At 39.3% G+C, this 25,277-nt stretch overlaps 1 protein-coding gene across 23 annotated transcripts in view; it reads left to right on the forward strand.

Annotated features, from left to right (window-relative positions):
* The window catches only part of ADAM32 (ADAM metallopeptidase domain 32), a 207,246-nt gene that overhangs the window by 134,136 nt on the left and 47,833 nt on the right, over positions 1-25,277 (forward strand). For all 23 annotated transcript variants that reach the window (XM_054499103.2, XM_063668672.1, XM_054499101.2 and 20 more), the window contains 2 exons: positions 14,119-14,227; positions 15,984-16,167. In XM_054499103.2, coding sequence (XP_054355078.2) covers positions 14,119-14,227; positions 15,984-16,167 — 293 coding nt within the window. The remainder of the gene's footprint in view (positions 1-14,118; positions 14,228-15,983; positions 16,168-25,277) is intronic.

Here is a 25,277-nt window from a genome sequence, read left to right on the forward strand (position 1 = left end):
TATAAACACAGACATATATCTATCACAATTTTAATACATTTATCTGTTTACCTAAGCTAAAAGTGAACTTTCTTCTCTTATACTCAGAACAAAAATAAAACTCTGACTTTCATTCCATCAGATTGTGTTATACTTTTTCAATCAAATAGACACTGCTTGTTTCCAAATCTTGGTTATTGTGAATAATGTAGAAATAAACATGGGGGTGCAGATATCTCTTTGCAATATTGATTCATTTCCTTTGAATCTATACTCAGTTGGGATTGGTGAATCATAAGGTAGTTCTACTTTTGATTTCTAAGGACGTTCCATATTGTTTTCCTTAGCAGCTGTACCAACTTATATTCCCACCGACAGTGTATGAGGGTTTCTTTTCTCCACATCTTCACCAACATTTGTTATCTTTTATCTTTTTGACAATAATCATTCTAACAGATGTGAAGTGGTATCTCATTGTGGTTCTGTGATTAGTGATGAGCATCTTTTCATATATGTCTTGATGAATTGTATGTATTCTTTGGAGAAATGTTTATTCAATCTTTTCTCCATTTTTGATCGGGCTTTTTTTTTTGCTACTGAGTTTTATGAGTTACTGATATATTTTGGAAATAAATTCCTCATTATATATATGATCTGCAAATACTTTATCTTATTTTATAAAAGTTGGCTTTTTCACTATGTTGATTTTTTCCTTTGTTGTGCAAAAGATTTTTAGGATGCTGGTCTTCATCCCCTCACAAAAACCAAAAAATAGGCAACTATTTATGAAGGATAATAGTCTTGTGAAGGCTCCAAGGTCCATCTAAGAACCCTGTAGCAGCACAGCAGAGAAAAAATGGGAAAAACTGTAAAGAAGGATTGCTGATTACAGCAGCACATCTGAGATATATGGAGATGGTTATGAACAAAGAAGGGAGGAGGCTATCAGTATTAGCCACTCAGCATGTGCCATTGTCATCTCCAGTGTCCTCTGCAGAGGACAGTGGCATCTTTTATCACTGAGGTAACCAACAGTCATCCCTGCCTCTGGCTCCATGGAAAATGAGATCCAAATGTGCCTTTCCTCCAAGAATCAGCTACTGTTTTATAGCTCTGGGACTTGAGCGACTGCCCCTCCCAACCCTGTGCACACCCCTGACCCTGGAGCTGTGGCTCTTGTCTGCACTGTGTGCACTCACGCCTCAGGCTCAGAGATAGTGCAGCTATGTGTGAGTCTTCACACTGAACCTAGGAACTTTTGTTGCTCTATACCCACATGTGCTTGAGACGCTGACTCCATCTGCTCCACAAACACCTACTCTATTTTGTACATCATTACTTATGTGGAAGCAGGGCTGTCTTCACCCTAGGCACCAGTGTCACTGCTGCCCTGTACCCTTTGGTCTCTTCTTGTGTGTTTGTGATTCAGACCCTGGCTCTGTGGCTACTGCATGGGCACTGTGCATCAGACACCAGTGAGGGAATGCCTCAAACCAGACCTTGTGCCAAATGAAATTGCCCGGGGCCATGACCTCCCTGGTGGGAGAAAAAGAGATTGAGGGCTCCAGGCTCTTTCACCATTGAAAACCCAACAGTCTCACTGCCCCTGCAGATACCACAGCTTTAGCTGCTGAGGACCCCCTGGAATCTTTGTTAATGTTGACCTCAGCTGACAGAAATGCATGGAGGGTACACTGCTGTGTCTTCACCAAAGCCAGAACCATCCAACTCTACCCTTCTAACAGCCTTTTTCCCACCCATAGAGTAAGATTTTTTTTTAATCAGTGAAAGCATTCTGTAAAGTTTCAAAATGGTGACTGCTCCATCAAATTTGAAGATATCAATGCAATACAATAAGAAACATGACAAACTAGGGAAATTTATCACCATTAAATGACACAATAATTTTCTAATAACTGATCCCAGAGAAATAAAGATCTTCAAATTGCCTGAACAAGATTCAAAATAATTGTTCTAAGGATACTCAGCAAACCTCAGAAGAACACAGAGAAGCAACATATATTTTTATAAAAAATAATCAAATTATTGGGCTGAAGAACACAATGAATAACATTAAAATGCAATAGATAACATCAACAACAGAATTCACAAAGCAAAAGAAAGATCTGTGAACTTGCAAACAGATTACTTGTATATATACAACTAGAGGAGAGATAAAAAACAATGAAAAGGAATGAAGAAACAAACAGTATGGGATTTTGAAACAGCATCATGAAAGCTAACATTCTCATTATAAGAGGTAAGAAAGGAGAAGAGAGACAAGGACAGAAAGCATATTTAAAATAATAACTGAAAACTTCCAAAATGTTAGGAAAGATATAAATGTGCAGGTACAGGAAGCTCAAAATCCTTCAATCAGGTTTAATCCAAAGAAGATTATACCAAGCTCAAAATTCTTCAATCAGGTTTAATTCAAACAAGACTACACCAAGACATATTATAATAAAACTGCCAATAAATATAATGACATTTTGAAAGAAGCAAGATAAAAAAAAAGATTAAGTAACATAATCCAACATATAAGTTGGATTTTCTCAGCAGATGCTTTGCCAGTGAGGAGAGTGGAATGATATAGTGCTGAAAGAAAAAAAAAATGTCAATCAAGAATACTTTATCTGGTAAAGCTCTTCTTCAGAAATAAAGGAAAGATAAAACTTTCCAAGACAAACAAAAGCTCAAGGAGTTCATTGCCACTAGATCTATCTTACAACAAATGTCAATGGGAGTTCTTCCATGTGAAACAAAAAGACTAATATGTAGTATGGAAATATATAAAAATATAACATTCACTGGTAAGAGTAAGTATATAGTCAAATTCAGAATACCAAATACCGAAATGGCAATGTGTCTCTAGTATAAAGGTTAAAGAAAAAACTACTGAAGTAATTATTACTATAATAATTTGTTAAGGAATATGCAACATAAAAACTTATAAATTGAGATGGATCATCATGGCGGATGGGAGGCAGGACTAGATTACAACTCCGGATGGGACAGTGTGTGGTGGCTCACATTGTGAATTTTAGCTCCAAATCAACTGCAAGAACAAACCAACAATCCTGAGAGGACCCACAGACCCTCTAAAGGAAGTGGACTGCTCCTGCAGGACCTGGGAGATACCTCAAATACTGTGAGTGCCCCAACTGTGGAAGTGGGAAAGGGGGACCCTCCCTTCCTCCTCTCCTGAACACACACCCCCACTGGAGAAACTGAAGGTCTGTTTGAGGGAGAAGTTTCCGACCTTACCTGGAGCTGAGTCAATTTAGAGAGCTGGGCAAAATACAGGGGTAGATGAAGCAGGAGAAAGACCTCGGGAGTTCGCTGGGTCCCCAGGCAGACCATCCCTGCCTGGCACCACAGGGATCTATCTGGAGGACGGCCAGAGGAGCATGGGGTAAAACTTCACAGGGAGAAGGAAACGGACTCAGGGCTGTTGAAGTGGGGCACGGTGAGAGTGAGACAGACCCTTCAGTTTGCATGGGAGCTGGCTGAGGCCTGTGACTGCCAGCTTCCCCCCACTTCCCTGACAACCTGCATGACTCAGCAGAGGCAGCCATAATCCTCCTAGGTATATAACTCCAGTGACCTGGGAATCTCACCCTCACCCCACACAGCAGCCGCAGCAGGACCCGACTAAGGAGAGTCTGAGCTCAGACATGCCTAGCCCTGCCCCCACCTGATGGTCTTCCTTACCCATTCTGGTCACTGAAGACAAAGGGCATGTACTCTTGGGAGTTCTAGGGCCCCACCCACCACTGGTCCCTCTCCATACTACCACAGCTGATGGCTTTCTGGAAAGGACCACCTCCTGGCAGGAGGCCAACCAGCACAAAAATAGGGCATTAAGCCACCAAAGCTAAGAACCCTCATGGAGTCCGTTACACCCTCCGCTGCCTCCACCAGAACAGTCACTGGTATCCATGGCTGAGAGACCCATAGATAGTTCATATTACAGGACTCTGTGCAGACAACCACCAGTACCAGCCTGGAGCTGGGTAGACTCACTGGGTGGCTAGACCCAGAAGAGAGACAACAATCACTGCAGTTCAGCTCATAGGAAGCCACATCCATAGGAAAAGGGGGAGAGTACTACATCAAGGGAACACCCCATGGGACAAAAGAATCTGAACAAAAGCCTTCAGCCCTAGACCTTCCCTCTGACAGAGCCTACCCAAATGAAAAGGAACCAGAAAACCAATCCTGGTAATATGACAAAATAAGGCTCTTTAACATCCCGCCAAAATCACACTAGTTCACGAACTATGGATTAAAACCAAGAAGAAACCCTTGATTTACCTGAAAAAGAAATCAGGAGGTTAGCTATTAAGCTAATCAGGGAGGCAATGGAGAAAGGAGAAGCCTAATGCAAGGAAATCCAAAAAATGATACAAGAAGTGAAGGGAGAATTATTCAAGGAAATAGATAGCTTAAAGAAAAAACAATAAAAAATTCTGGGAATTTTGGACACACTATTAGAAATGCAAAATGCTCTGGAAGGTCTTAGCAATAGAACTGAACAAGTAGAAGAAAGAAATTCAGAGCTCAAAGATATGGTCTTTGAAATAACCTAATCCAACAAAGACAAGGGAAAAAGAATAAGAAAATATGAACAAAGCCTCCAAGAAGTCTGGGATTATGTTAAACGACCAAGCTTAAGAATAATTGGTGCTCCTGAGTAAGAAGAGAATTCTAAAAGCTTGGAAAACGTATTTGGGGGAATAATGGAGGAAAACTTCCCTGGCCTTGCTAGAGACCTAGACATCCAAATACAAGAAGCACAAGGAACACCTGGGAAATTCATAGCAAAAGGATCATTGCCTAGGCACATTGTTATCAGGTTTTCCAAAGTTAAGATGAAGGAAAGAATCTTAACAGCTGTGAGACAGAAGCACCAGGTAACCTATAAAGGAAGACCTATCAGATTATCAGCAGATTTCTCAGCAGAAACCCTACAAGCTAGAAGGGATTGGGGCCCTATCTTCAGCCTCCTCAGACAAAACAATTATCAGCCAAGAATTTTGTATCCAGTGAAACTAAGCATCTTTTTCAGACACACAAATGCTGAGAGAATTTGCCATTACCAAGCCACCACTACAAGAACTGCTAAAAGGAGCCCTAAATCTTGAAACAGATCCTGGAAACATATCAAAACAAAACCTCTTTAAAGAATAAATCACACAGCACCTATAAAACAAAAATACAAGTTAAAAAGCAAAAACAAAAAACCCAAAGCACACAGGCAACAAAGAGGATGATGAATGCAATGGTAACTCACATTTCTTTTTTTTTTATTTTTTATTATACTGTAAGTTTTGGGGTACATGTGCACAATGTACAGGTTAGTTACATATGTATACATGTGCCATGCTGGTGTGCTGCACCCATTAACTCGTCATTTAGCATTAGGTATATCTCCTAATGCTATCCCTCCCCCCCCCCCGATGACCCCACAACAGTCCCCAGAGTGTGATGTTCCCCTTCCTGTGTCTATGTGTTCTCATTGTTTAATTCCCATCTATGAGTGAGAACATGCAGTGTTTGGTTTTTTGTCCGTGCAATAGTTTACTGACAATGATGATTTCCAATTTCATCCATGTCCCTACAAAGGACATGAACTCATCATTTTTTATGGCTGCATAGTATTCCACATATACACATATGTGCCACATTTTCTTAATCCAGTCTATCATTGTTGGACATTTGGGTTGGTTCCAAGTCTTTGCTATTGTGAATAGTGCCGCAATAAACATACGTGTGCATGTGTCTTTATAGCAGCATGATTTATAGTCCTTTAGGTATATACCCAGTAATGGGATGGCTGGGTCAAATGGTATTTCTAGTTGTAGATCCCTGAGGAATCGCCACACTGACTTCCACAATGGTTGAACTAGTTTACAGTCCCACCAACAGTGTAAAAGTGTTCCTATTTCTCCACATCCTCTCCAGCACCTGTTGTTTCCTGACTTTTTAATGATTGCCATTCTAACTGGTGTGAGATGGTATCTCAATGTGGTTTTGATTTGCATTTCTCTGACGGCCAGTGATGATGAGCATTTTTTCATGTGTCTTTTGGCATCATATATGTCTTCTTTTGAGAAATGTCTGTTCATATCCTCTGCCCACTTTTTGATGGGGTTGTTTGTTTTTTCTTGTAAATTTGTTTGAGTTCATTGTAGATTCTGGATATTAGCCCTTTGTCAGATGAGTAGGTTGCGAAAATTTTCTCCCATTGTGTAGGTTGCCTGTTCACTCTGATGGTAGTTTCTTTTGCTGTGCAGAAGCTGTTGAGTTTAATTAGATCCCATTTGTCAATTTTGGCTTTTGTTGCCATTGCTTTTGGTGTTTTAGACATGAAGTCCTTGCCCATGCCTATGTCCTGAATGGTAATGCCTAGGTTTTCTTCTAGGGTTTTTATGGTTTTAGGTCTAACATTTCAGTCTTTAATCCATCTTGAATTAATTTTTGTATAAGGTGTAAGGAAGGGATCCAGTTTCAGCTTTCTACATATGGCTAGCCAGTTTTCCCAGCACCATTTATTAAATAAGGAATCCTTTCCCCATTGCTTATTTTTCTCAGGTTTGTCAAAGATCAGATAGTTGTAGATATGCAGCGTTATTTCTGAGGGCTCTGTTCTGTTCCATTGATCTATGTCTCTATTTTGGTACCAGTACCATGTTGTTTTGGTTACTGGAGCCTTGTAGTATAGTTTGAAGTCAGGTAGCGTGATGCCTCCAGCTTTGTTCTTTTGACTTAGGATTGACTTGGCGATGTGGGCTCTTTTTTGGTTCCATATGAACTTTAAAGTAGTTTTGTCCAATTCTGTGAAGAAAGTCATTGGTAGCTTGATGGGGATGGCATTGAATCTATAAATTACCTTGGGCAGTATGGCCATTTTCACAATATTGATTCTTCCTACCCATGAGCATGGAATGTTCTTCCATTTGTTTGTATCCTCTTTTATTTCCTTGAGCAGTGGTTTGTAGTTCTCCTTGAAGAGGTCCTTCACGTCTCTTGTAAGGTGGATTCCTAGGTATTTTATTCTCTTTGAAGCAATTGTGAATGGGAGTTCACTCATGATTTGGCTCTCTGTTTGTCTGTTATTGATGTATAAGAATGCTTGGATTTTTGTACATTGAATTTGTATCCTGAGACTTTGCTGAAGTTGCTTATCAGCTTAAGGAGATTCTGGGCTGAGACAATGGGGTTTTCTAGATATACAATCATGTCATCTGCAAACAGGGACAATTTGACTTCCTCTTTTCCTAATTGAATACCCTTTATTTCCTTCTCCTGCCCAATTGCCCAAGCCAGAACTTCCAACACTATGTTGAATAGGAGCGGTGAGAGAGGGCATCCCTGTCTTGTGGCAGTTTTCAAAGGGAATGCTTCCAGTTTTTGCCCATTCAGTATGATATTGGCTGTGGGTTTGTCATAGATAGCTCTTATTATTTTGAGATACGTCCCATCCATACCTAATTTATTGACAGTTTTTCGCATGAAGTGTTGTTGAATTTTATCAAAGGCCTTTTCTGCATCTATTGAGATAATCATGTGGTTTTTGTCTTTGGTTCTGTTTATATGCTGGATTACATTTATTGATTTGCGTATATTGAACCAGCCTTGCATCCCAGGGATGAAGCCCACTTGATCATAGTGGATAAGCTTTTTGATGTGCTGCTGGATTCTGTTTGCCAGTATTTTATTGAGGATTTTTGCATAAATGTTCATCAAGGATATTGGTCTAAAATTCTCTTTTTTTGTTGTGTCTCTGCCCAGCTTTGGTATCAGGATGATGCTGGCCTCATAAAATGAGTTAGGGAGGATTCCCTCTTTTTCAATTGATTGGAATAGTTTCAGAAGGAATGGTACCAGTTCCTCCTTGTACCTCTGGTAGAATTCGGCTGTGAATCCATCTGGTCCTGGACTCTTTTTGGTTGGTAAGCTATTGATTATTGCCACAATTTCAGATCCTGTTATTGGTATTCAGATTCAACTTCTTCCTGGTTTAGTCTTGGGAGGGTGTATGTGTCGAGGAATTTATCCATTTCTTCTAGATTTTCTGGTTTATTTGCGTAGAGTCGTTTGTAGTAATCTCTGATGGTAGTTTGTATTTCTGTGGGATCAGTGGTGATATCCCATTTATCATTTTTTATTGCATCTATTTGATTCTTCTCTCTTTTTTTCTTTATTAGTCTTGCTAGCGGTCTATCAATTTTGTTGATCCTTTCAAAAAACCAGCTCCTGGATTCATTATTTGAAGGGTTTTTTTTGTCTCTATTTCCTTCAATTCTGCTCTGATTTTAGTTATTTCTTGCCTTCTGCTAGCTTTTGAATGTGTTTGCTCTTGCTTTTCTAGTTGTTTTAATTGTGATGTTAGGATGTGAATTTTGGATCTTTCCTGCTTTCTCTTGTGGGCATTTAGTGCTATAAATTTCCCTCTAGACACTGCTTTGAATGTGTCCCAGAGATTCTGTTATGTTGTGTCTTTGTTCTCGTTGGTTTCAAAGAATATCTTTATTTTTGCCTTCATTTTGTTATGTACCCAGTAGTCATTCAGGAGCAGGTTGTTCAATTTCCATGTAGTTGAGTGGTTTTGAGTGAGTTTATTAATCCTGAGTTCTAGTTTGATTGCACTGTGGTCTGAGAGACAGTTTGTTATAATTTCTGTTCTTTTACATTTGCTGAGGAGAGCTTTACTTCCAACTATGTGGTCAATTTTGGAATAGGTGTGGTGTGGTGCTGAAAAAAATGTATATTCTATTGATTTGGGGTGGAGAGTTCTGTAGATGTCTATTAGGTCTGCTTGGTGCAGAGCTGAGTTCAATTCCTGGGTATCCTTGTTGACTTTCTGTCTCGTTGATCTGTCTAATGTTGACAGTGGGGGGTTAAAGTCTCCCATTATTAATGTGTGGGAGTCTAATTCTCTTTGTAGGTCACTCAGGACTTGCTTTATGAATCTGGGTGCTCCTGTATTGGGTGCATATATATTTAGGATAGTTAGCTCTTCTTGTTGAATTGATCCCTTTGCCATTATGTAATGGCCTTCTTTGTCTCTTTTGATCTTTGTTGGTTTAAAGTCTGTTTTATCAGAGACTAGGATTGCAACCCCTGCCTTTTTTTCGTTTTTCATTTGCTTTGTAGATCTTCCTCCATCCTTTTATTTTGAGCCTATGTGTGTCTCTGCACCTGAGGTGGGTTTCCTGAATACAGCACACTGATGGGTCTTGACTCTTTATCCAATTTGCCAGTCTGTGTCTTTTAATTGGAGCATTTAGTCCATTTACATTTAAAGTTAATATTGTTATGTTTGAATTTGATCCTGTCATTATGATGTTAGCTGGTTATTTTGCTCATTAGTTGATGCAGTTTCTTCCTAGTCTCGATGGTCTTTACATTTTGGCATGATTTTGCAGTGGCTGGTACCGATTGTGCCTTTCCATGTTTAGTGTTTCCTTCAGGAGCTCTTTTAGGGCAGGCCTGGTGGTGACAAAATCTCTCAGCATTTGCTTGTCTGTAAAGTATTTTATTTCTCCTTCACTTATGAAGCTTAGTTTGGCTGGATATGAAATTCTGGGTTGAAAATTCTTTTCTTTAAGAATGTTGAATATCGGCCCCCACTCTCTTCTGGCTTGTAGAGTTTCTGCCGAGAGATCCACTGTTAGTCTGATGGGCTTCCCTTTGTGGGTATCCCGACCTTTCTCTCTGGCTGCCCTTAATATTTTTTCCTTCATTTCAACTTTGGTGAATCTGACAATTATGTGTCTTGGAGTTGCTCTTCTCGAGGAGTATCTTTGTGACATTCTCTGTGTTTCCTGAATCTGAATGTTGGCCTGCCTTGCTAGATTGGGGAAGTTGTCCTGGATAATATCCTGCAGAGTGTTTTCCAACTTGGTTCCATTCTCCCTGTCACTTTCAGGTACAGCAATCAGACGTAGATTTGGTCTTTTCACATAGTCCCATATTTCTTGGAGTCTTTGCTCATTTCTTTTTATTCTTTTTTCTCTAAACTTCCCTTCTCGCTTCATTTCTTTCATTTCATCTTCCATCACTGATACCCTTTCTTCCAGTTGATTGCATCGGCTCCTGAGCCTTCTGCATTCTTCACGTAGTTCTTGAGCCTTGGCTTTGAGCTCCATCAGCTCCTTTAAGCACTTCTCTGTATTGGTTATTCTAGTTATACATTCGTCTAAAGTTTTTTCAAAGTTTTCAACTTCTTTGCCTTTGGTTTGAATTTCCTCCTGTTGCTCAGAGTAGTTTGATCGTCTGAAGCCTTCTCTCAACATCCAGCTTTGTTCCGTTGCTGGTGAGGAACTACGTTCTTTTGGAGGAGGAGAGGCGCTCTGCTTTTTAGAGTTTCCAGTTTTTCTGCTCTGTTTTTTCCCCATCTTTGTGGTTTTATCTACTTTTGGTCTTTGATGATGGTAATGAACTGATGGGTTTTTGGTGTGGCTGTCCTTTCTGTTTGTTAGTTTTCCTTCTAACAGACAGGACCCTCAGCTGCAGGTCTGTTGGAGTTTGCTAGAGTTCCACTCCAGACCCTGTTTGCCTGCGTATCAGCAGCGGTGTCTGCAGAACCAAGGAATTTCGTGATCCACAAATGCTGCTGTCCGGTCGTTCCTCTGGAAGTTTTGTCTCAGAGGAGTACCCGGCCGTGTGAGGTGTCAGTCTGCCCCTACTGGGGGGTGCCTCCAAGTTAGGCTGCTCAGGGGTCAGGGGTCAGGGACCCACTTGAGGAGGCAGTCTGCCCGTTTGCAGATCTCCAGCTCTGTGCTGGGAGAACCACTGCTCTCCTCAAAGCTGTGAGACAGGGACATTTAAGTCTGCAGAGGTTACTGCTGACTTTTTGTCTGTGCCCTGCCCCCAGAGGTGGAGCCTACAGAGGCAGGCAGGCCTCCTTGAGCTGTCTTGGGCTCCACCCAGTGTGAGCTTCCCGGCTGCTTTGTTTACCTAAGCAAGCCTGGGCAATGGCCGGCGCCCATCCCCCAGCCTCGCTGCCACCTTGCAGTTTGATCTCAGACTGCTGTGCTAGCAATCAGCGAGACTCCGTGGGCATAGGACCCTTCGAGCTAGGTGTGGGCTATAATCTCCTGTTGTGCCCTTTCCTAAGCCCGTTGGAAAAGCGCAGTATTCGGGTGGGAGTGGGCTGATTTTCCAGGTGCCGTTTGACACCCCTTTCCTTGACCAGGAAAGGGAACTCCCTGACTCCTTGTGCTTCCCGAGTGAGGCAATGCCTCGCCCTGCTTCGGCTGGCGCACGGTGCGCTGCACCTACTGTCCTGCGCCCACTGTCTGGCACTCCCTAGTTAGATGAACCCGGTACCTCAGATGGAAATGCAGAAATCACCCATCTTCTGCATTGCTTATGCTGGGAGCTGTAGACCAGAGCTGTTCCTATTCGGCCATCTTGGCTCCTCAACCGGTAACTGACATTTCAATCCTAACAGTGAATGTAAATGGCCTAAACGCTCCACTTAAAATATACAGAACTGCAGAATGTATAAAAACTCATCAATCAGTTATTTGCTGCCTTTAGGAGACTCACCTAACACTGAAGGACTCATATACACTTAAAGTAAAGGGGTGTAAAAAGGCATTTAATGCAAATGGACACCAAAAGTGAGCAGGGGTAGCTATTCTTATATCAAACAAAACAAACTTTAAAACAACAGCGGTTAAAAGAGACAAAGAGGGACATTATATAATGGTAAAAGGCCTTGTCCAAGCGGGAAATATCACGATCCTAAACATATATGCACCTGTCACTGGAGCTCCCAAATTTATAAAACAATTACTAATAAATCTAAGAAATGAGATAGACAACAACATAATAATAGTGGGGGACTTTAATACTCCACTCACAGCACTAGACAGTCATTGAGACAGAAAGTCAACAAACAAACAATGGATTTAAACTATACCTTGGAACAAATGGACTTAACAGATATATACAGATCATTTCATCCAACAGCTGCAGAATATACATTCTATTCAACAATGCATAGAACTCACTCCAGGATAGACCCAATGATAAGCCATAAAACCAGCCTCAATAAATTTAATAAAATTGAAATTATGTCAAGCACTCTCTCAGACCACAGTTATCTCAGACACCCACATTTATTGCCCTGGTGCCATCCATGCACAACTATCTATGAAAGTGCATCCACTATTTTAATGCACATCAAAGAATTTGATAATAGGCTACTGCACATGAAAGCATTCGATAATAGGGTACTGGGGATCTAATTACACCATTTGGACCGTGGAAGAGCAAATTCTATTGCTTACTAAACTTATTCAATATACTGGATTATAGGGAATATTTAACATATGACTTCACATTTGCAAAGTGCTGCCCTTTTTATTAGTATTTTCATTTCACTTTTGAAAACCAAGACAAGTCTGAGAGAAAGTGATCATCTAATACTAATGGGAGAGAGTGTTTAAGGGAGAAATTAATGATGGGGGTTATTGGTAACTTTAGATGCCATACGTAGACTAATAAAATTGAGTTGGTTGGAGACTATACTTTCAGCAGAATTCATCTGACTGTGACCAAACATATTCCTTACATTATCTTTCTAAACTCAACTGAATTTTCAAATTTCTTTCTCTGGAGAATCTCTCAGTGTTTAACAAGCCCTGCACTGGCATTCCTAACCAGGTATCTCACATTCACTATTGAACTGGTTAAACATTGTGAATACTCTGAACTAGCATTGCCTATCCTCATGGAATCTATACAATCTCCTGTGAAGGGCCAATATCAAAGATGGTGGAAAGGGATAAGATGAGGGGAAAGCAAAAAACCAAAAAAGAACAGCAGAAAGAAAAAAAAAATGTGTATCATAGAAGGTGCAGGTAAATAGGAGAAACTTTCTTGATCTTGAAAGAGAATGGAGAGGGATTAGATGGGAATTAAGAGTGACTAAATAGCCATAATGTTAATTCTCATAACAATTCATTGACATATATATTATTATCTACTTTTGTCAATAAAGCAGATTTAGAGAGGTTCATTTTGGAGAAGGTAACTGTGCTAGGTAGAATCCTAAAGTGACTCCCAAAATTTTTCTGCTGTAGACACACCTTGGATAACTCCCTCCCTTTGAGTTGGGGTAGAACCGGTAAATATATGATTGAATATCAATCCTCTGATTAGCTTATATACTAAAGGTCAAGGAATTTTGAAGATGTAGTTAAGGTCTACAATCAGTCAGTTTTGAGTTAATCAAAAGGGAGGTCGCTCTGAGTGCACCTGAACTAATCATGTGAGCCCTTAAAAACAGGAAACGTCAGAAAGATTCTCTTGTGGGTTTGGAGGAAGAAAGCTGCTGTGTTCTGAGAGTGCCATGTGACTGGGACCTGTGAGGAACTTCTAAGAGCCAAGAGCAATCCCTAGCAGACAGCTAGTAAACCTACCACTGCAAAAAACTGAACTACTAACAACCTGTGACCTCTGAAGGGGATTTAAACCTCAGATGACACTGAAGCCCCAGCCAGTATTTTGATCTCAGCATAGGGAAAATATGCAGAGAAAACCTGTATGCCTTGCTGAACTAACCTACTGAGTCCATGACAATAAATGGGTATTGTTTTAAGCTGCCGAATCTTTTCTAATTTTTTACAGAGAAATAAAAAATCCAATATAATGAAGGAAAAAATAGATAAATACATAGGTTGCTAATTTCGGTCCCTTCAGTTTAGACTACCTGAAGATACAATGAAGTTTTTTCTCATTGGAGAAATTGTATTGATTTTGTTATAGACTTGGTTTTTTATGAGTTCACACTCAGAATCTAGAAGAATGGTATAGTTTTCTTGGTTTATCTCTCTATTGCTTTCTTTCACAGAGCCCTCTTCTAGTTGACACTTCTATAACATCTCCCTTCCACCTATATTATCTTTTGTGATGGAAATTGATGAAAATGAAGCAAAAGGAGCAATAACAGTGGGCATTGCCTTTCACTTTACTTTTTACTCTTTCCTTACAGCCTCACTAGGAAAAATGTTTCAATTAGATATTAATGGAGAGACAAAGGGAACATTATATGAAGAAATGGAGGAAGATGAAAAACCAATAAACATTTTAATCCAAATGTATTTCTAACTTTAACAGGTTCAAGAAATGCTCCATTTGCCTGCTATGAAGAAATACAATCTCAATCAGACAGATTTGGGAACTGTGGTAGGGATAGAAATAACAAATATGTGTTCTGTGGATGGAGGTATGCTCTACAAATATAAATGATACTTTTCTTATATTCTATTAGATTTTTAAAAACTTTGCCCCCTTCTCCTATGTCATTCATTCCAGTGGTTTAAAGTATTACCTGTGTATGGGAGTGAATCTCAAATCAAAATCTCCGGCCCTAACACCTCTCTTGTGCTGCAGGCTAAAATTTCATCTTATTTCTAAACATTTATACCTGAATGACCATTATGTTTCTAAATGCATTCCAAAGTTGAAATTCATAATACCCACTGTACCCTTCCTGCTCATTTTTCCTTTCCATCCCACTTGGTTACTTGCCTAAGAGGAAGACTGCTCAGTGTCTATAAAATGCAGTTCAATTCCTCCTGAATCTGAAGAGCCAGGTTTTTGATATTTTGATCATGAGTTTATTTTTACAAAACATCTCTTAGGAACCTACTATATGCCAGACACTGGGCTAAATCCTAGTTAGCAAATCATACTCATACACTCATGGAATTTGTAGACTCATAAACATACCATGAAGTTTTATGCTTCCTTGACTTGCTTATGCTGTTACTTTTCTTTAGAAATACTTCACTGTTTCTGTTGAAAGCTCACAAATTTTTGAGCTTTGACTCAGGTGGTGTCTCGTCTATGAAGTTTTCCTTAACTGTGAAGTTAGAATGTGTCCTCTAACCTCACAGTTAAGGAAAACTTCATACAGCTTTTAAGAGAATCTTAAACCTCTGTAATGATTTATTTCACTTGTAACATTTTTAATGGAATTTGAATCATATTAGTATCATAAGCCATAGTAAGAGTATTAAAGTCCTTAGAGTGTACGAGTTACAACTTTTTCATCTTTCTTTCCTTCTATGGAGTGATATAAAATGCTGTAGTGAATTGATTGACAGTAAATATATAATCTGCCCAGTAAATAACAGATTGCTAGTATTGTTACCAGAAAGGGGTCTGAATACGGACTCCAAGAGAGGGTTCTTGGATCTTGTGGAAGAGAGAATTTGAGGCAAATCCATACAGTAAAGTGAAAGCAAATTTATTAAGAAAGTAAAGGAGTAAGAGAATGACTACTCAACAGGCAAAGCAGCAGCATGGACTGCTCAGCTGCTTATACTTATTATTACTTCTTCATTATATGCCAAGCAAGAGGTGGATTATTCATGAGTTTTCCAGGAATGGGTGGGCAATTGCCAGAACTGAGGGTTCTTCTCCTTTGTAGACCATATCGGGTAACTTCCTGATGTTGCTGTGGCATTTGTAAACTGTCATGGTGCTGGTGGGGGTATCTTTTAGCATGCTAATGTATTATAATTAGAGTATAGTGAGCAATGAGGATGATCAGAGGTTACTTTCATCGCCATCTCGGTTTTGGTAAAATTTGACTGGCTTCTTTATCTTATGCTGTTTTATCAGCTTATGACCTGTATCTTATGCCAACCTCCTGTCTCATCCTGTGACTAAGAATGCCGTAACCTCCTGGGAATGCAGCCCAGTAGGTCTTAGCTTTATTTTACCTAGCCTCTATTCAAGATAGAGTCATTCTTGTTCAAATGCCTCTGGCAGTACCTTTGAAAGTTAAGCTAGGATCAATGGATTTATACTTTTTTACTTTTTACTTTAAATGTTACCGTGAAAACATTAACATTTTCTGTAGGTACATTGCCATAAGAGGAAAACCATTCTTTTTTCATCACAGAAAGCAAATCCAAAGCATTCCTAATAAATTCCTAATGTATAATAATCATATATATTTTTTATGTTTTCAGGAATCTTATATGTGGAAGATTAGTTTGTACCTACCCTACTCGAAAGCCTTTCCGTCAAGAAAATGGTGATGTGATTTATGCTTTCGTACGAGATTCTGTATGCATAACTGTAGACTACAAATTGCCTCGAACAGTTCCAGATCCACTGGCTGTCAAAAATGGCTCTCAGTGTGATATTGGGAGGGTAAATTAAAATCTATTTAAAAAATATAGTTTTATTCATTGTTTTCATCTTTTTATTTAAGTATCAAATTTTAATTTAGTTCTAGTATTAGGTAATCTTAAATGTTTGGAGGCAAAATGAATAATCTTAAATTAGTCTCCAAATAGTAAGTGGGAAATGGGAAGATCGCACCCCACCACCTCCCACCCCCTGTTAGAATTTCAGTGTTCTGAGCAAGGAAACTCCAAATATTTGGAGCTTTCCTTGGGAGAGAGTCTTGGGAATATATTGTAGTTAAGAACCTCATAGCATGGGAACTTGCTTTTCTTCTGGGAGAAGAAAGAAGAAATCTCACTTAGTAACATATATCTCTTTGTGGCCCCATGAATAACTGCACAACTTAGATCAGGCTGCTTAGATAGAATCAAATATTGTTTAACATTTTGCAAGTTATCTAGCTAGTCTGAGATATCTCAACTGTACATAAAGTAGGGATAATAATAGCATTTACTCTACAGGGTATTGTGAAGATTAAATGAGATAATAGTATAAATGCTTAGCACAATGCCCAGAACATAGTAATAACTAAATGTAGTTTGGCTATTATTGTCGATTGTTATCATTATAATTTGTCATCTTTGAAACCAACCCAAATCTGGAGAAGACAGAGCAAATAAATTTACTTTAACATCTCATTTAGAGGGAATAACACAGCAAAGGTTCCTGCTTAGGCATTGGAAGTAGAACACAACATCCAAATAGCTCAAGCCAGCCAGAGATAAGAACTTAAAGGCATTTCTCCTTCCTGGGGGACTGGGCTCTCAACTTCCCCATGCTTTTCTTAAGTGGACCATTCAGGAATTTGTCTGCAAACCTAAAGCAATCCATACCCTATTCTTCCATATATGTGTATACTGTTAGTTCTTTCTCTCCTTCCCCCCACCCCTCTCTGTCTGACTCTTCATTCCTGTGTCCTATGATCTGGGGATGGAGGACTGCCCTCCTGGTACAGTGTGCTCTCCCTGCCCAGGATCTGTAAATAATAAATCTTTGAATATATAGAATAAATAAATAAATATTTAGAAATTAAAATAAAATCTTATTTAATTCCTGACCAGATCTTTGCTCATAGGGAAATATAAAAAGTGTAAAGTGTAGGCTTTAAAGATAGATGTTCATAGATTTGAATTCTGACTCTGCCACTTACTTGATAGATGATCTTTAAGAAATAATGTAATAGTATTAAGCCTTGGTATCCTTAGATATGAAATGTATATTTTAATAGCCACTTTTAGTGGTTTTATAGTATAAAGTTTACTGTAGGTAAAGTATATAGACTCATTAATATTGATTTATTTTCATGCCTTCGAGTCATAAGTGCCCTCTTGATGGAGGTTTAGGCCAGAGAGCTCAGCAGATATATTTAGGTCATGGAGCAGAAAAGAAAAAACCTAAAAAATGCAACATAACCAATAAATTCTTTGAGATGATTTGATAAGTAATTTAATAAAAATATAATCTTTTTAATAACCCAGACAATTCTTCTCAGAAATAATGTGTAAAAACAAATTTTACCAGGTAGTTTTTAATGATAGTATAAATTATATATGATGAAACATTCTTAGTATTGTTTCTGTAAGTTAGTGTCCTTATTCAGTGGGGAATCTATCTCAATTTCAATTGAGCCAGGCAGACAATAGATACTATATTCCAAAAAGACTTGTTAGACACATCATCATGGCCAAGGACCAGCGAGAAGACTCAACATATTAAAAGTTTAAAAGGGTTAGGCTGTTTGTATTTAGAAGAGGTTTATGATGCCATTTGTTTGAAGAAGGTTATGCTGTGCTTTAATGTTTAACAGGAAATGATTTTCACATATGTCATCTCATTTTAAACTAAAAACAATCTCTAATGTTATTTGCTTTTTCTAAAATAACATTTTTTAAAAAAGTATTATTGTACTCGTGTAAAAACTGCAACTTAAGGAAATTGAGATTGCCATAAATAATGGAGTTGGGAATATATCTTCAGCCCTCTGATTATTATACTTTAAAGTTAGAAGAATTATGTCAGAATTTTTTATACATTGCATAATATAATGATAGACACCTCTGGTACATTTTAACAAAAATTTCTATTATCTTCATTAAATACTTATGAGACTCTAATGATAGTTCATATTTTATGAAAACAATATATGTCATTATTAGATGGAGTTAATTTTTTACTATGTAAAACTTTTATATGTACAATTAATACAAGATATTCTTTGAACTGTGTACTCAGGGATAGTCTTGTTAGATTTCATGGTATTATAATGAAAAGTGGTTCTTTGATTATAATTATTTATTTAATAGCCAATCTTATTTTATTGATATCCTCCACTTTTCTGCCCTGAATCATTAAAAAAATTATTTAAAAAAAACTACTTTACATTTTAGTGCCATTTTAGGTTCACAGCAAAAAGTGATTGAAAAATACAAAAAAGTATTCATATACTCTTTATCCCCTACTCCCCCACCAAACCTCTACCACTATGCATAACCCACATCAGCGTGGTACATTTGTAATAATTGATGAGCTTATATTGACATATCATTATCACCCCAAATTCATAGTTTACATTATGGTTACCTGGAAAATCCCCATACTCTTTGAGGCTAGATAACGCATGGGTCAAAGAAAAATTCTCAAGAAAAAATTTAAAATATTTTGAACTAAGTGAAAATGAAAATATAACTTATCAAAACTTGTGGAGGACACAGGGAGAAAAATGGCAGATAGGAGGCAGGACTAACTTGCAGCTCCCACTTGGATGGACAGCGTGTGAAGACTCACATTATGAACTTTTGCTCCAAGAACCACTGCAGGAACATACCGGGAAAACTTAAAGAATTCACAGACCCTTCAAAAGAAGCAGCTTGCCACTGTAAACTTCGCGAAACACCCATAAAACTGTAAATGCCCAATATGTGAGTAGGGGAAAGTCTGGCTCTGGACACACATCCTTACTGGAGAACCTGAAAATCCAGATCACAGGAGAAGAATTTAACCTTACCTAGAGCTGAAATGAATTTAGAGAGCCGAGCAAACCATAAAAGTAGAAGAAGCAGCGGGAAGAGCCGTGTAGGCACTCCTAGTTCTCAGGGAAGCCATTTCTGATTTAATCTCATAGCGGTCCCTGGGGAGGATAGCCAGTGGAATTGGGGAAGGGCCACAAGGATAAGGAGACTTCCAGCTCAACCTTGTAAAAATTTCGATTTAGTGTGAATTTTCCTGGGCAGAATGTGGTGGGGTGAACAAGAGGTGCAAATATGAGCACAGAAGCCATAGCAGGCAGGTAGGAGCAAGGCCTGAGAGCTCTGCTTGCTTTCTCAGTGGGGAGGCTTGTAGCATGGAGCAAGGTCTCAGCCCTGTGCACCAGAGGCCTGGATATACACTGGGCTCTGTTGGCTATTTGGGGAGCATGGTGGGAGTGACACTGGCCTTACTGGCTGCATAGGAGCTGGGTGAGACCTGTCACTGCCGGCTTTCCCCGACTTCCCTGGTGACCTGTATGAAGCAGCAGAGGCAGCCATGATCCCCCTTGGAAGGTAACTCCATTGGCCTGAGAACCACCTCCCCCAATCCACCACAATGGCCGTAGCAAGCCCTATCCAAGGAGAGTTCGAGCTCAGACATGCCCAACTCTGCCCTCACCTGATGGTCTTTCTCTACCTGCCCTGGTAGCCGAAGACAAAAATGATAGTAACTCATGGGAGCTCTAGGGCCCACATATCACCTGAAAAACTTGAATACTTACCTGGGTGACCTTAGGGCAAGCTTGTATCCCCCCTATACTACTGCAGCTGATGCTGTCTTGAAAGTGCTATCTCTTGGCTGGAGGCCAGCCAACTCAAGGCATTACAGCAATTCATAACAGAACAACCCTGCTCCAAGGAAGGAAAAAACAACAGCTAATTCCACTGCCTACAACATTCTGGCTAACCAGATGTCCTGAGTCTGTCCACATTACAACTTCATTGTTAGCATAACCAGCCTTGGAGAAAACCAGTGCAGTAAACAAAACTAGAACCAAGGGCTCTCACAGAATCCACTTCACTCCCCTGCTACTTCCACCAGAGCAGGTGCTAGTATCAATGGCTGAGAGACCTAAAGATGGACCACATCGCAGGATTCTTTGCAAACATTCCCAAGTACCAACCCAAAGCCCAGTAGCTGCACTGGGTGGCTAGACCCAGAAGAGCAGTAACGATCACTGCAGTCGGGCTCTCGGGAAGCCCCATCCCTAAGGGAAGGGATAGAGCACAACATCAAAGGATTACCCTGTGGGACAAAAGAGTCTGAACAGCAGCACTTGATTCCCAGATCTTTCCTCTAACATAGTCTACCCAAATAAGAAGGAACCAGAAAAACAATTCTGGTAATGTGACAAAAACATGGTTCTATAACACTCCCAAAAGATCACACTAGCTTACCAGCAATGGATCCAAACCAAGGAGAAATTTCTGAACTGCCAGAAAAGGAATTCAGGAATTTGATTATTAAGCTACTCAAGGAGGCACCAGAGAAAGGTGAAAAACTACCTAAAGAAATTTTTAAAAGTACAGAATATGGACAAAAAATCTCCAGAGAAATGATATCATAAATAAAAAAAATCACAACTTCTAGAAATAAAAGAGACACTTAGAGAAATGCAAAATACACTGGAAAGTTTCAACAATAGAATTGAACAAGTAGAAGAATTTAAGAGCTTTAAGACAAGCTTTAGAATTAACCCAATCTGACACAGACAAAAAAAAAAAAAAAAAAAAAAAAGAATAAAAAAATGAACAAAGCCTCCATGAAGTTTGGGGTTATGTTAAATAACCAAACCTAAGAATAATTTGTATTCCTGAGGAAGAAGAGAAATCCTAAAGTTTGGAAAACTTATTTGAGGGAATAATCAAGGAGAACTTTCCTGGCCTTGCTAGAGATCTTGACTTCCAAATACAAGCACCTCGAAGAACACCTGGAAAATTTATCACAAGAAGATCATCATCTAGGCACACGGTCATCGGTTATCTAAAGTAAAGATGAAGGAAAGAATCTTAAGAGCTGTGAGGCAAAAGCACCAGGTAACGTATAAAGGAAAACCTATCAGACTAACAGCAGATTTCTCAGCAGAAACTGTACAAGCTAGAAGGGATGGGGATCCTATCTTTAGTCTCTTTAAACAAAACAATTATCAGCTAGGAATTTTGTGTGCAGTGAAACTAAGCTTCATAAATGAGGGAAAGATAAAGTCTTTTTCAGACTAACAAAAGCTGAAAAAATTTGCTACTACCAAGGCAGCGCTACAAAAACTGCTAAAAGGAGTTCTACATCTTGAAACAAAACCTTGAAATACACCAAAAGAGAACCTCCTTAAAGCATAAATTTCACAGGGTCTCTAAAACAATAACACAATGAAAAAAATAATCAAGATATTCAGGCAACAACCAGCATGATAAATAGAATAGTACCTCACATCTCAATACTAACATTGAAAATAAATGGCCTAAATTCTTCACTTAAAAGATTCAGAATGGCAGAATGGATAATAATTCACCAAACAGGTATCTGCTGTCTTTAAAAGACTCACCTAACACATAAGGATTCACATAAACTTAAGGTAGAGGGGTGGAAAAAGATATTCCATGCAAATGAACATGTAAAGTGAGCAGGAGTACCTATTCTTATATTAGACAAAACAGATTTTAAAGCAAAAACTCTTAAAAAAGACAAAGAGGGGCATTATATAATGATAAAGGGACTAGTCCAACAGGAAAAAAAATCACAATTCTAAATACATATACACCTAACACTAGAGCTCCCAAATTTATAAAACAATTCTTGATAGACCTAAGAAATGAGATAGATGGAAACACAATAATAGTGCGGGATTTCAATACTTCATGACAGCACTGGACAGGTCATCAAGACAGAAAGTCAACAAAGAAACATGGTACTTAAACTATACCCTAGAAGAAATAGACTTAACAGATATTTACAGAACATTCTGCCCCAAAATGCAGAGTATATATTTTTATTCATCAGCACATGGAACATATTCCAAGATTGACCATATGATAGACCACAAAATAAGCCTCAATAAACTTAAGAAAATTGAAATCATATCAAGTACTCTCTCAGACCACAGCACAATAAATTTGGAAATAACTCCAAAAGAAACCCTCAAAACCATCCAAATATGTGGAAATTAAGTAGTCTGCTCCTGAATGATCTTTTGGTAAACAGTGAAATCAATGGAAACTAAAAACTTCTTTGAACTGAATGATAATAGTGACAGAACCCATCCAATCCTCTGGGATACAGCAAAAGCAGTGCTAAAAGGAAAGTTTATAGCATTAAATGCCTACATCAAAAAGTCTGAAAGAGCACAAATAGACAACCTAAGGTCATTGTCATTGTATTAGTCTGCTGTTATGTTGCTCATAAAGACATACCTGAGACTGGGCAATTTACGAAAGAAAGAGGTTTAATGAACTTAAAATTCCGCCTGGCTGGGGAGGCCTCACAATCATGGCAGAAGGTGAAAGGCATGTCTCACATGGAGGCAGACAGGCGAAGAGAGCTTGTGCAGGGAAACTCCCCTTTGTAAAACCATCAGATCTTGTGAGACTTATTCACTGTCATGAGAACAGCACAGGAAAGATCTGCCCTCATGATTCAATTACCTTCCAACACATGGGAATTCAAGATGAGATTTGGGTGGGGATACAGCCTAACCATATCATTTAGCCCAAATCTCATGTCCTCACCTTTCAAAACCAATCATGCCTTCCTAACAGTCCCCCGAAGTCTTAACTCATTTCAACATAAACTCAAAAGTCTATAATCCAAAGTCTATCCAAGACAAGGCAAGTCCCTTCCACCTATGAGCCTATAAAATCAGAAGCAAGTTAGTTACTTCCTAGATACAATAGGGGTATAGGTATTGATAAATACAGCCATTCCAAATGGGAGAAATTGGCCAAAACAAAGGGGCTACAGGTCCCATGCAAGTCTAAAATCCAGCAGGGCAGTGAAATCTTAAAGCTCCAAAATGATCTCCTTTGACTCCATGTCTCACATCCAGGTCATGCTGATGCAAGAGGTGGGCTCCCACAGCCTTGAGCAGCTCTGCTCCTGCAGGGCGTAGCCTCCTGGCTGCTTTCACAGGCCGGCACTGAATGTCTGCAGCTTTTCCAAGCAAACAGTGTAAGCTGTAGGTGGATCTACCATTCTGGGGTCTGGAGGATGGTGGCCCTCTTCTCATAACTACACTAGGCATTGCCTCAGTAGGGACTCTGTGTGGGGGCTCCAACCTCACATTTCCCTTCCATACTGCTCTAGCAGAGGTGCTGCATGAGGGCCCCACTCCTGCAGCAAACTTCTACCTGGACACTCATACATCCTTGAAATCTAGGCAGAGGTTCCCAGATCTTGATTCTTGGCTTCTGTGCATCCACAGCCTCAACACCACATGGAAGCTGCCAAGGCTTGGGCTTCCACCCTCTGAAGCCACAGCCTCAGCTGTACCTTGGTCCCTTTCAGTCACAGCTTGAGTGGCTGGATGCAGGGCACCAAGTCCCTAGACTGCACACAGCAGAGGGACCCTGGCCCTGGCCCACAAAGTCATTTTTTCCCTCTTAAACCTCCAGGCCTGTGACTGGAGAGGCTGCCAGCAAGGCCTCTGACATGCCCTGGAGACAATTTCCCCATTGTCTCGGTGATTAACATTTGGGTCCCCATTACTCATGTAAGTTTCTGTAGCTGGCTTGAATTTCTCTTCAGAAAACGGGATTTTCTTTTCTATTGTGCTATCAGGCTGCAAATTTTCCAAACTTTTGTGATCTGTTTCCCTTTTAAAACTGAATGCTTTTAATAGCACCCAAGTCACCTCTTGAATGCTTTGCTGCTTAGAAATTTCTTCCACCAGATACTCTAAATCATCTCTCTCAAGTTCAAAAATTCCACAAATCTCTAGGGCAGGGACAAAATGCTGCCAGGCTCTGCTAAAACATAATAAGAGCCACATTTGCTCCAGTTCCCAACAAGTTCCTGATCTCCATCTGAGACCACCTTAGCCTGGATTGTATTGTTCATATCATTATCAGCATTTTGGTCCAAACCATTTGACAAGTCTCTAGGATGTTCCAAACTTTCCCACATGTTCCTGTTTTCTTCTGAGCCCTCCAAACTCTTCCATCCTTTGCCTGTTACCCAGTTCCAAAGTCACTTTCACATTTTTGGGTTTCTTTTCAGCAGCACCCCACTTTACTGGTACCAATTTACTGTATTAGTTTTTTTCATGCTGCTGATAAAGACATACCTGAGACTGGGCAATTTACAAAAGAAAGAAGTCTAATGGACTTACAGTTCCACATGGCTGGGAAATCCTCACAATCATGGTGGAAGGTGAAAGGTACATATTAGCAGACAAGAGAAGAGAGCTTGTGCAGTGAATCTCCCTTTTAGAAAACCATCAGATCTCATGAGATTTATTCCCTATCACAAGAACGGCACAGGAAAGACCTGCCTCTATGATTCAATTACCTCCCACTGGTTCCCTCTCACAATATGTGGGAATTCAGAATGAAATTTGGCTGGGAACACAGTCAAACCATAACAGTCATACCTCAAGGAACTAGAGAAACAGGAACACACCAAACCCAAATCCAGCGGAAGAAAATAAGTAACAAAGATCAGAGCAGAAGTTAATAAAATGGAAACAATCAAAGGAAAAATAGATGAAACAAAAGCTGGTTATTTGAAAAGATAAACAAAACGGATAGACCATTAGTGATATTAACCAAGAAAAGAAGAGAAAGGTCTAAATAAGCTCAATTAGAAATGAAATGGGAGATATTACAACCTATAGCATAGAAACACAAAAGATCATTGAAGGCTACTATGAACACCTTTATGAACACAAAATAGATAACCTAGGGGAGATAAATAAATTCCTGGAAATATACAACCCTCCTAAATAAAATCAGGAAGAAATAGAAACTCTGAACAGACTAATAACAAGCAGTGAGATTGAAATGGTAATAAAAACCATTACCAATGAAAAAAAGTCCAGAATTGGATGGATTCGTACC

This window comes from Pongo pygmaeus, chromosome 7, assembly GCF_028885625.2.
Source record: "Pongo pygmaeus isolate AG05252 chromosome 7, NHGRI_mPonPyg2-v2.0_pri, whole genome shotgun sequence".
Classification (NCBI taxonomy): Eukaryota; Metazoa; Chordata; class Mammalia; order Primates; family Hominidae; genus Pongo; species Pongo pygmaeus.